At 40.3% G+C, this 13,494-nt stretch overlaps 1 protein-coding gene across 1 annotated transcript; it reads left to right on the top strand.

Moving 5' to 3' along the window:
- Nucleotides 1-4,509: 4,509 nt before the first annotated feature.
- On the top strand, nt 4,510-5,502 carry LOC122449331 (bcl-2-like protein 1). The gene is made up of 2 exons (XM_043480851.1): nt 4,510-4,582; nt 4,809-5,502. The coding sequence occupies exons 1-2, from the start codon at nt 4,510-4,512 to the stop codon at nt 5,390-5,392; spliced, it is 657 nt and encodes a 218-aa protein (XP_043336786.1). The 3' UTR covers nt 5,393-5,502.
- The last annotated feature ends 7,992 nt before the right edge of the window (nt 5,503-13,494 follow it).

Below are 13,494 nucleotides of genomic sequence, written 5' to 3'. Positions count from 1 at the left end.
AGTGACTGTGGACCTACTGAGGTCGGTAAGTGCAGGGTTATGGGACAAATGGCTGGAAAGCCCCACCACTTTTCTACTTTGCTTCATCATTTATTTAAGGTTCAAGGACTTTCGGTTTCGCGTCAGTGATTAGAGGCTTGTCTCCAAATGGTAACTGAACATAATCCCTGGTTCCTTGATGAAAGCAATTTTGGTTTAAAGATTTGGAACCAAGTTAGAAAGAATGTTAAATGAACCACAAGATGAGGAAAAATATTCTAATAGATTTCTGGCCCTTATGGGCCCTCATTAAAGTCATGATTTTGCCATTTCAAGGAAATTCTAGCCCCCCCTGATATTTGACAACAGGCAGAACACTTGTTACATGAATATAAATTAGATGATAAAACTTTACAAAAGGCCCAATTAAAACAACATAAAATATTTCAAAATTATCCCACCAGCCCTGCTTTGGCTGCCCCAAGTGCTCCTCCTCCTCTTACAATGAACGCCAAACTCAAAGTCCTCTCAACTCAAAGACAAAATGACTCTAACAAGAACTCTTCTGAGGCTCTTTTTGACACTAAAGCTAACAATACTTTCTTTAATGACAATGATAAGCCTTTAACACATACTCATATTTATGATAAAACACTATCTACTCATTCTCCTTCATGACAAAGGCTTTCTAGATTACTAGACTGGGACATAAAAAAACGAGTCCTTTTTAGCCTTCACCACACACCTGCCCTTAGCCGAACAAAACCTTGCCAGATATAAACTCCAAATAGTTGAGTCACCCGACCCCAATAAAGATGGTCCAGATTTTGAGCCCAACATATGGATATGGGTAAACCCCAACCTTGTGTTCCCCCTGGAAAGCTAGAAGTCAAGGAAACCTGAAGATAACTACACAAAAATATTTCAAGGACATAATGAAGCCTATGCTGATTTTTTAGCTAGACTCAAAGTTGCTATTTCTCATAATGTTATCAGAGAAGAGGCCAAAATGCAACTAGAAAAGCTGCTTGCTTATAAAAATGCAAACCAAAAATGTTAAAGAGCTATCACTCCAATTCATGAGATCGAGACTCTTATTGATTATTTAAAGGCTTATCACAATTTAGGATCAGAAACTAAAAAAATACAAATGTTAACTGAAACAATGGTGGCTACCTTTAAAAAGGGATGTGAAAGATGTTTTACATGTGGAGATAAAACTCATTTAAAAAAGGATTCTCCTAAAAAGCACACAGAAAAAATTAAAACTATTAAAAAACCTCCAAAAATTTGCCCTCATTGCCATAAGGGGATACATTGGGCCAGAGAATGTCAATCTAAATATGATATTATAGGAAAGCCTATTTCGGGAAACTCCAACCTGGGGACTCCCCGGGTTCCCATCAACAAAAACCAGGGGCAAACTCCATCTTTTCCCTCAAACCCTCAACATCCGTCAATGCTACCATCGATATACCAGCTCTAAATGATTTTCTCCTTTTTCCTCAAATAGTCCCTTATAAAATACCTACCGGAATTTTTGGACCCCTACCCCCACAAACCTTTGGTCTTTTATTTGGTCAATACTGTTCACCCTAGAGTAACTGATTCAAATTATAAGAGAGAGATTCCAATTATGATGTCATCTCAGATATTATGGCAATTCAAAAAGGGAAACAAAATTGCTCAATTACTTCCTTTATCTTACATTTCTATTAACTCCTCTAATGATGTACAGACATCAATAATATGTGAATATACCCAACCAAATATATCAAAATTAATGGCAAAAAAATTTCTGGTCTCCTTGATACTAGATCTGATATTACTATTATTTCCGAACATTTATGGCCCAAATCTTGGCCTATACAGAAAATTTCTTGCCAAATTGCAGGAGTTTCTCAAACCAAAATACAAGAGGTTTATCAAAATGTCCAAATATATCCATATGAGGGACCAAAAGGCCAGCCTACAACATTATGACCCTACATGATAGAGGCACCTCTTAATTTAATAAAAGGAGATTTATTTATGCAATGACAAACTTAAATACATATTCCACATTTTTCCTTGGGGCCACTGACTTAACAAACAATGCAATTATTAAAATAACTTGAAAAGGTGACAAGCCTATTTGGACAGAACAATGGCCCCTTACAAAAGAAAAACTAGAAGCTACTAAAAAACTTTTCGATACACATTTGAAATTAAAACATATTAAGGAATCTTGTTCTCCTTGAAATTCTCCCATTTTTGTAAAAAAAAAAAAAAATCTGACAAATGGCATCTTTTAACAAATCTTCAAAAAGTTAACACATCTATAAAACCTATGGGTACATTGCAACCAAAAATTCCATTACCTACCATTATTCCTCAAAACTGACATTATTTTTATAGATTTACAAGATTGCTTTTTTACTATACCTTTATACCTTCTAGACCTAGAAAGATTTGCCTTCTCTCTTCCTTTTCCTAATCATATTGGGCCTCATAAATGATATCAATAGACTATATTGCCTCAAAAAATGATAAATTTTCCCACCATATGTCAATATTATGTAGCCAAAGCCTTTGAACCTGTGAGAAAACAATTTTCTAACTTTCTTGTTGTTCATTATATAGATGATATATTGTTTTCTGCTCCATCTGTTTTAAAAACTCAACAAATGTCTGACGTAGCTCAACAATGCTTAAAAGACTCTAGATTAATCATTGTTCCTGAAAAGATTCAAACCTCTAGACCTTACAATTACTTAAGATCTATTGTTAATAGACAACATGTTACTCCCCAACTAACACAGATTAATGTTGATAAATTATCAACCTTGAATGATTTTCAAAAACTTTTAGACAATATAAACTGGATTAGACCCTCTTTAGGTATTGCAAATTATCAACTGACTAGTCTATTTAATACTTTAAAAGGACATTCTGATTTAAATAGCCCTCATTCACTTTCACAAGAGACACACAAAAAAACTGTTTAATACAAAATGAATTATACAAAAACAATTTCTTACTCATATTAGACTTGAATTGTCTTTAGAGTTGTTTATACTCCCCTCTCTCCATTCTCCCACAAGACTTCTTGCTCAGCAAGAACACCCAATAAAATGGATATATAACCATTTTAAAGAGACAAAGTCACTTAAGCCCTATCTTGATTTGATTGCTCTAATAATTATCAATAAAAAATAAAACAAGACTTTAATTGGCTCCTATCCTCATCAAATTATATTGCCTATTAATAAAGCTTAATTTGAAAATGCATTACAAACTTCTACCGATTTCCAAAAAGCCTTCTCAGACTATTTTAGAGAAATTTCATTTCATTATCCCTCTAATGAACTTTAAAATTTCTTAAAAAGTACTGAATTTATTATCTCTCACATTGTTACATCACAACCTATACCTCAAGCTGATGTTTTCTATATAGATGGGACTAAAAACACCAAAGCCTCATTTTGGTCTCTCAAAGAATATAGTCTTTTATACTAAATTTCATTCTGCTCAACAAAATGAATTATATGCTCTTATTCAGGTTATTCACCTACATCCTTACCCTATCAATATAATTTCTGACTCCTCATATTCAGTTTTTGTAATAAAAAAAATAAAAACTTCTACCATAAATTCTAATCAATCTATTAGTCAACAACTTTTTCTTGAATTACAGTCTATTATTAGGGACCAACCTTCCCCCATTTCACACACTGAAACTACAAATAAAAAAATTTTAAAAGTAGGAATACACAGGAACAATTCTATCTTCTCTATCCAGAGCAGACTTTACTAGATTCCAAACACAAGATATTCTTTAATCCTATAACTATTGTTAATACGGCTTTATTTGTTTTAAATTTTTAAAAACTTACCACAAGGAGTTATCTTGACATAAGCAGAAAAACAGTTCTAAGAATTGAAAGACACTTCTCTTCCTCTGCCCGTTTGGTATCAAGACAGGCTAACTAAACAATGGAAATCTAGGAAATTAATCTCATAGGGAAAGGGGTATGCTTGTATTTCTCCAGATAGCTCCAACGAAATCAATTGGCTTCCTCTTCGAAAGATCCACCTCAGGGGAGCATCTGGTGTTCAAAATAGAGAGAAAACGGGCAAATTCCTGGGGAAGAAAAAATTCCAATACAAGCCATGGCGACTCTAAAAATCGCCAAGAAAAGCCACCCTCAACGTCATCGACCTTATGATCTCCTTACCTAGGGATAAACAAAAACCCTTACTAATCAAGCTAAAAATCTGGTTTCTCAACAGGGAATGCCTCGGAATCCGGAAAATATTTTTGTTGCTATGCTTGCTTTGCTTGCTTTTGCTTCCCCCACTCAAGCTGAATTAATTAATCATACTTATTGGACCTATATACATAGCCCCCTTTTTACTACAGATATTTTAGACAATAGACTGGTGGAACCCATCCTTATTGTAAAAATATCTCAGAGCAACTGAGAGCTGGTGGTTGCTTTCTCTCTTACAAGCTTTCCCAGAAAGGATACAGCTGGAGTCAATTTAATGATGTGGAAGAGAACAGAACTGAGGCCTCAGAAGGGACAGAAGCAGATATGGAAACCCCCAATGTCATCAATTGGCAACCCACTCCAGTACTCTTTCTGGAAAATCCCATGGATGGAGGAGCCTGGTAGGCTACAGTCCATGGGGTCGTGAAGAGTCGGACACGACTGAGCAACTTCGCTTTCACTTTTCACTTTCATGCACTGGAGAAGGAAATGGCAACCCACTCCAGTGTTCTTGCCTGGAGAATCCCAGGGACAGAGGAGCCTGGTGGGCTGCCATCTATGGGGTCGCATAGAGTCAGACACGACTGAAGCGACTTAGCAGCAGCAATGTCATCAATGACAACCCATCTTGGCACCTGGCAGATAGCCCTGCGGTGAATGGAGCCACTGGCCACAGCAGAAGCTTGGACGCCCAGAAAGTGATCCCCATGTCAACAGTAAAGCAAACCCTGAGGGAGACAGACAATGAGTTTGAACTGAGGTACCAACAGACATTCAGCGACCTGACGTCCCAGCTCCACGTCACCCCAGGGACAGCATATCAGAGCTTTGAACAGGTAATGTATGAACTCTTGCGGGACGGGGTAAACTGGGGTCACATTATGGCCTTTTTTCCCTTCGGTGGGACACTATGCATAGAAAGCATAGACAAGGAGATGCAAATATTGGTGAGTCAAATCACAACTTGGATGGCCACTTACCTAAATGACCACCTAGAGCCTTGGATCCAGGAGGACTGCAGCTGGGACACTTTCGTGAAACTCTACAAAAACAATACAGCAACTGAGAGCCAAAAGGGCCAGGAGCGCTTCAACCACTGGTCCCTGATAGGCTTGACTTTGGCTGGTATAGCTCTGCTGGGCTTGCTCTTCAACTCATAGTAACTATTCCTTTCATTATAATCATTCATATTTTATCCAAGCTTGTGTTCCTCTTCATTTTGTTATAGCTATAGAGAACTTACAATTTAATAAGACTCTACATTTTGTGACTTGTATAGATTACAAAATGTATACTTAATTCCTGTTTCTTTGAAAAATGAATCCCATGGAAAGAGGGTCCCATGGCAGGACTTGCCTCCCGGCTACTCACTAAATTACTCTGGTGATCTAAATGATTCATTGGATGGTTAATTCTTGGCATTTTGGGATTAATAGCCATTTACACTACTGCCACTGTCACAGGCACTGCTTTACAAACCTAAATTCAAACACAAAACTTTATTCAAAATTAGACCAAAGATGCTCATATTATATGGGCCACTCAGGCTCAGATGAGGAAATTCAAGATAAAATACAGGAACTAAAAACAGCCATCCAATGGGTCAGAGATCAATTAATAGATTTACAAAAACAAGTAATACTAAAATGTGATTGGAATTCTACACAATTTTGTATCACTCCTGTTCGGTTCAACTATAGTGCTTACAATTGAGAACAAATTAAATTTCACTTACAAGACATACATGATAATGCTTCCCTAAATATACAATTACTGCAAAAGAAAATCTTTGAAACATTCTCTAAAAGTCTGCCCTCTTCCAATAATTTGGAAACTTTAGCTGAATAGCTAGCTGATCAATTATCTGGGCTAGACCCTCAAAGATGGCTCCAAAGTATTACTCATAGTATTGGGTCTGATGCTGTAACATTGGTAATTGTCCTGGTAATTATATTTGTTGTATACTGATGCCTTTCAACATAAATTGTTCACACTAAACAAACTCAATTGGTCAGGGCCTTTTTCACAAAAATAATAAAAAAGGGAGAATTGTCAGGGAACGTTTAATTTTAAGGAATCCTATATGTTATTTTCTGTTTCTCAAGGGCCCTCTGTTCCTTATCTGTTGCTGGAAAACAGGAATGAGCAGAGCTGCATGCAGTTCTCAGGACTGAGGTCATGAGGCAGAACGCATACATGGATTCCTTTAAGTAACTGTTTACTTTTCGGTAAAACTACTTAGTCATGTTCCTATTTCCAATACATGGATTATCTTCTGGTCCTGTGACGATTGTTATTCCCCTATTTACTGTTGTCATGGCCCTATGACTACTGTTATTCCCTTAGTTACTGTTGTTATGTGTCTGGTTTCAGTGTTTTTTACTTAACTTCATTTTTTTGCCTAAAGCTTCCTTGTGTTACAATATATAAGCACACACTGCCATGAATAAAGTACCCTTGTTCCACTAGAGACTTGGGTCCCCCTTTTCTTTGCCTTCTTTTCGTCACCTCCTGTGCCCAGATTCCGGTCTGTCAGAAGACCATAACACACTTGATCTCGCACCAACTGACTACCACTTATTCAAGCATCTTGATAACTTTTTGCAGAGAAAATGTTCTTACAACCAGCCGGAGGCAGAAAATGCTTCCCGAGAGTTCGTCAAATCCTGAAGCATGGATTTTTATGCTACAGGAATAAGCAAACATATTTCTTGTTGGCAAAAATGTGTTGATTGTAATGGTTCCCATTTTGAGTAATAAAGATGTGTTTGAACTTAGTTATAATGATTTAAAATTTATCACGGTCTGAAACTGCAATTACATTAGCACCAACCTAGTATCTATTCCTTAAAATAATTCACTTATTAATTGATATTAACCAATTTAGCCCTAAAAGAGCCAAAAGAAACAAGTACTAACTGTGGAAAAGATATTGAACTTCTGCTTTTAAAAAAAAGTGTGCCTGACCATGATAGTTTATTAGTTCCTCGACAATTACTACATGACATATTTTATATGGCATGAGAGAAAAAAAATGGTAAAATGAGCGCCTCTCTGGAAGTCAGCTCAAAAGCTGAATGCAAGTAGAATTTTGGACTTTATAGTAGGTAATGGAATTTCCTCTATAATGAAAACAAAATCATGTAATTTTCTCCAAAGTCTTTGGCACTTTGTGGCAGGCTGTTGTCAATCTAGTAAAACTGGTATAAAAAAATGCTTTATTGTGTAAATATTTAAACACAAATCCTATGGTTACATCCAACTAAGAAGTGAGTAATGTCTCAAATGTATAAAATATTTCATTCTGACAAATACACCCTGGAACCACCTTGTGGAGAAGTGCAGTGGGAAGGCTACCATCGTTCTGTATTTGCTAAAGGTCTAGATAAGTGGAATTCCAGTTGAGCTATTTCAAATCCTAAAAGATGATGCTGTGAAAGTGCTGTACTCAATATGCCAACAAATTTGGAAAACTCAGCAGTGGCCACAGGACTGGAAAAGGTCAGTTTTCATTTCAATCCCAAAGAAAGGCAATCCCAAAGAAAGTTCAAACTGCCGCACAATTGCACTCATCTCACACCCTAGTAAAGTAGTGCTCAAAATTCTCCAAGCCAGGCTTCAGCAATATGTGAATCGTGAACTTGCAGATGTTCAAGCTGGTTTTAGAAAAGGCAGAGGAACCAGAGATCAAATTGCCAACATCTGCTGACTAAAAAAGCAAGAGAGTTCCAGAAAAAATCATTCTGCTTCTTGACTACCCCCAAAGCTTACTCTGTGGACACAATAAACTGTGGAAAATTCTGAAAGAGATGAGAATACCAGACCACCTGACCTGCCTCTTGAGAAACCTGTATGCAGGTCAGGAAGCAACAGTTAGAACTGGACATGAACAACAGACTGGTTCCAAATAGGAAAAGGAGTACATCAAGGCTGTATAATATCACCTTGCTTATTTAACTTAAATGCAGAGTACATCATGAGAAATGCTGGGCTGGATGAAGCACAAGCTGAATCAAGATTGCCGGGAGAAATATAGTAAGCTCAGATATGCCAATGATACCACCATTATGGCAGAAAGCAAAAAGGAACTAAAAAGCTTCTTGGTGAAAGTGATAGTGGAGAGTGAAAAAGTTTTGGCTTAAAGCTCAACATTCAGAAAACTAAGATCATCCTCATTCATGGCAAATAGATGGGGAAACAGTGGAAATAGTGACAGACTTTATTTTCTGGGATCCAAAATCACTGTAGATGGTGATTGCAGCCATGAAATTAAAAAGACGCTTGCTCCTTGGAAGGAAAGTTATGACCAACCTAGACAGCATATTAAAAAAGCAGAGACATTACTTTGTCAACAAAGGTTTGTCTAGTCGAAGGCTATGGTTTTTCCAGTAGTCATGTATGGATGTGAGAGTTGGACTTAAGAAAGCTGAGCAGAAGAATTAATGCTTCTGAACTGTGATTTTGGAGAAGACGCTTGAGAGTCCCTTGGACTGCAAGGAGATCCAACCAGTCCATCCTAAAGAAAATCAGTCCTGAATATTCATTGGAAGGACTGATGTTGAAGCTGAAACTCCAATACTTTGGCCACCTGATGTGAAGAGCTGACTCATTGGAAAAGACCCTAATGCTGGGAAAGATTGAGGGCAGGAGGAGGGGGGGACGACAGAGGATGAGATGGTTGGATGGCATCACTGACTGGACATGAGTTTGGGTAAACTCTGGGAGTTGGTGATGGGCAGGGAGGCCTGGCATGCTGCAGTTCACGGGTCACAAAGAGTTGGACACGACTGAGTGACTGAACTGAACTGACCCCAGTACTGGTCCTCTGGGAATGGGATATAAACTATACCATCGTCAAAATGGGAAATAAGCCTAACTTCCCTTTAGACACCCCGCTGGGTTGTCTTTTGACCCACTGGGAGAGATACCAATGGGAAGGACTAAAAAGGAAAAAACTTATCAAATATTGTACTCATACTGGCCTACTTACTCCCTGGGAGGAGGGGGAAAATGGTCCCAGTCTGGGTCACTTGGATTCAATACCATTTTGCAGCTCAATCTATACTGCAAATGTGAGAATAAATACAAGGAGATTCCCTATGTCCAGGCCCTTATGGTCCTCTACCAGAATTCTGAGAAAAGGCGAAAATGTAAGCTTGAAGACCCTGATAAATGCTCTTGCAAAGTCATTTTGGCAAGGTCCGAAGCAGAAGATCCCCATGACCTTCTCTTGACCCCCTCAGCTTGGGCAGAGAGGACATGGGGAAAGGAAGTTCAGACAAGCCCAGAAGTCACAGAACCTGAAGGGAAGTCACTTACAGTTGCTTCAGCTCCACCTCCGTATGTAGCTTCCCCCATGGAATTATGATCAGGAAGCAAGCTTTGTCCTCTACAGAAGGAAACGTCACCCTCAGAAAAAATCTGCCCCCTAAGAGAGGTACCAGATGGGGAGGGGAGAACTATGCATGTTCATGTTCCTTTTTCTATGCAAGACATTACCCAATGTAGGAAACAATTGGGTTCATATTATGAGAACCCCCAAAGGTTTAAGACGAATTTGAGCATCTTAGCCTTAACTTCTCCCTCATCTGGAAGGATATAATGGTCATCCTCACCCAATGTTGTAATAACGAAGAAAAAGCCAGAATCCTAAATCAGGCTAGCAAAGTGTCTGATGAGACAGCGGGTGGAGGTCAATCCGGCCCCCTGCAGAAGAGGCAGTCTCCTCTGCAGAGCCAAATTTGGATCCCAATACAAGGACAGGAAAGGAATTCTTAAGATACCTCACTACCTGCCTACTACAGGGAAGGACCTGGGGTGTCCAGAAGGTCATTAATTATAATAAGATAAAAGAGGTTATACAGGGAGAGGATTAAAATCCAGCTCTTTTTTTGGGAAGGCTCACAGAGGCCTTTAAAAACTTTATCCAGGCAGATCTACAAAGTATGGAAAGAAGAGTTCTGCTGGCCCATTCCTTCATAACCCAGGCAGTCCCAGACATAAGGAGAAAATTGCAAAAACTAGGAAAAGGACCAGAGACCTCAACCTCTGATTTGGTGGAGGAGGCAAATAGGGTGTTTTTGAATAGAGACCGGGAGGAGGAAATCAAAAGGGAGCAAAAGGAAGCCTGAAAGGCTAGGAGGATAGAGAGGCAGACCCAAGCCTTAGCCTGACAACAGGCTAAAATCTTGGCCTTGATTCATCCTACCACTGTGTGAGAGTCATGGGGAGAACAATGAAGAAAAAAGGATCTTAGAAATCCACTGCGGCTGAGACGTACCCAGTGTGTCTACTGCAGAGAGGATGGGCATTGGAAAGGGGAGTGTCCATATTGCCTTAAGGGAAGGCGTATGAAGACCCCTACATCTGCTCCCTTTGTGTTAGTCCTGAGCGACTGGGGCTGATGATGCCTAGCAGCTCAAGAAACCCCCGCGAATGGTGAGATCCAGATCACTTCTCTTGATCCTTGGGTGACTCTATAAATAGGAGGTAAGGATGTGAACTTTCTCTTGAACATGGGGGGCTGCCTCCTCTGTTCCCTCTTTCTGATTAGGACCTTTAGACTCCCTGACTAAAATGGTGACAGGGGTAGATGGAAAACCCCAAAGCAAAATTTTTACTAAGCCCCTCCATTGTAAGGTGGGCAACTGGCAAGTGGCCCACCCCTTCTTATACATCCCCGGTTGCCCCGCTTCCCTACTGGGGAGAGACCTTCTTTGCCTCCTCCAGACCAGAGTGACTTGGGGAAAGCTAGAGACTGATAGTTTCCTTTGTCTGGTGTCTGAGTATATGCCGTCAGACATAGAAAAGGAGGAGTCCTTTCCTTTCTCAGATGAGATCATTCCCCAGGTGTGGGATGCCTCCAGCCTTGGTCTAGTCATACATGTTCCACCAGTGAAGATTCTCCTGAGGCCAAACGCTCCCTACCCCTGGAAAAGACAATATCCCTTAAAGCCAGAAGCTCTTGAGGGTCTTAGACCATTAGTTAACAGATACTGAAATACTGGAATTCTAATTACCTGTGAGTCTCCCTGTAACACTTCAATCTTGCCTGTTAAGAAACCGAAGGATCTCATCGATTGGTCCAGGATCTAAGAGTGGTTAATGAAGCTGTGGTCCCCATCCACCCCACAGTCCTGAACCCGTATACCCTCCTATCCCAAGTCCCAGGAAATGCTAAGTACTTCTCAGTCTTGGATCTTAAGAATGCTTTTTTTTGCATTCCTCTCCACCTGGAATCCCAAAAGCTCTTTGCCTTTGAGTGGCGGGGTCTGGGAACAAGGGAGGTCATACAACTTTGCTGGACTCGACTACCACAAGGGTTTGGGGACAGCCCTCATATTTTTGGGACTTCCTTGGGGAGAGAACTAAGGGAATTAACCTTAACAAACAGCAATCTAATACAGGATGTAGATGACTTTCTCATAGCTAGCCCAGATTTTACCAGCTCTCAAATGGATACTATTAAAACTTTAAATTTCCTCTATGAAAAAGGTTATTGAGTATCCCCCAAAAAGCTCAGATTAGTTTAACACACATAAGATACCTTGGATTTATAATTACAGAAGAGGGGAAAAGAATGCTCGACCCCCAGAGGAAATCCCTCATCTTAAATACCCCATAACCCCAAACAAAAAAACAGCTTAGGGGATTTTTAGGAATGACTGGGTTTTGCCAGATCTGGATCCCTGGTTATGGGAATCTGGCCTGACCCCTATTTGAAAAATTAAGAGGGAAAGAGGAAGAGCCACTTGACTGGGACGAGACCTGCAAGGTTGCCTTTAATGCCCTGAAAGAGTCTATCACACTGGCCTAAACCCAGCTTTAGGCCTCCCGAACATGGAAAAGCCTTTTGGGCTGTATGTCTCTGAAAGGGTAGGAACTACTCTTGGGATGTTAGGGCAAATGATGGGGGCTGTATTACAACCCGTGGCTTACCTCTCAAAACTAGACAAGGTGGCCAGAGGGTGGCCCATTTGCCTCCAGGCAGTAGCGGCCACAGCTCTCATGGTTAAAGAGGCATCTAAGCTGACCCTGGGTCAGCCCACCACAGTGTATATGCCTCACCAGGAGCAAACAATCTTGGAAACTAAAGGGGATAGATGGATGACAGGGGGAAGGCTCCCTCAATATCAAGCCCTCCTCCTTGACACTACAGAAATAAAATTAAGGGTCTGTCAGACTTTAAATTCAGCCACCTTAATGCCAGATCCCCATGGTTCCCCTTTGATTACCAATGCATGCAAATCATAGACAACTTATACCCTTCTCGCCCTGACCTGAGACACCTTTATCTGACCCAGAAGAATGGTACACAGATGGCAGCAGTTTTGTAGAAAAAGGAGAGAGGCAAGCAGGATGTGTTGTAGTGAGCCTAGAAGAAACTAGAGAAAATGGGTCTCTTCCCCCAGGCACCTCAGCTCAGAAAGCTTAACCTTTTGCCCTGACAAGAGCTTTGGAATTAGGGGAAGGAAAAAGGATTAATGTGTAGACAGACTTTAAGTATGCTTTCCTCATCCTGCACGCCCATGCAGCAATTTGGAAGGAAAGAGGGATGCTCAGTACTTGAAACTCTATTAAACACAAAGAGCTCATTCTCAGGCTCCAGGAGGTGGTCAAACTTCCTGCTAAATTAGCTATCATCCACTGCAAGGGTCCCCAAAAGGGACAAGAAAAGGAGGCCCAGGTAAACAGGAAAGCTGATCAGGAGTCAAAATGAGCCACTAGGGAAGCTACCCGTCACTGCTATCTGCCCCTCTTCCCCGAGGAAACCCTGACTCCCCGAGGAACATTCCCGATATCCTGAGTGGGGCTGGGAGCTTTGGTCACATGGGTGGTTCCAGACTGATCAGGCCCAAATAATACTCCCTGACTCTCAGGTTTGGAAAATTACTAACTCCCTACATAAAAGTACCATTTTGGAAGAGATAATCTGGAAACCTTGCTCAAAACCATACTCTATCCCAGTTGGCTAAGGTTGTTCGGCATGTCACACAGATTTGTGATATCTGCCTAAGAAATAATCCAAAAACCAGACCCTTGCCACCCTCTCTAATTAAACTTGTCCAACATTGGGGATCATACCCAGGGGAGGACTGGCAGGTGGATTTTACATCCATGCCAAAGACCCAAGTGTTCTCTTACTTGCTAGTCTTTGTTGACATATTCACAGGATGAATTAAAGTATTCCCTACTAGGACACAGAGAGCTACCGAAGTCTGTAAAGCTCTGCTGAAGGAGATAGCGCCTAGGTTTGGGCTGC

Source organism: Cervus canadensis, chromosome 11, assembly GCF_019320065.1.
Source record: "Cervus canadensis isolate Bull #8, Minnesota chromosome 11, ASM1932006v1, whole genome shotgun sequence".
Lineage (NCBI taxonomy): Eukaryota > Metazoa > Chordata > Mammalia > Artiodactyla > Cervidae > Cervus > Cervus canadensis.
This window is presented reverse-complemented; position numbering and strand designations above follow the sequence as displayed.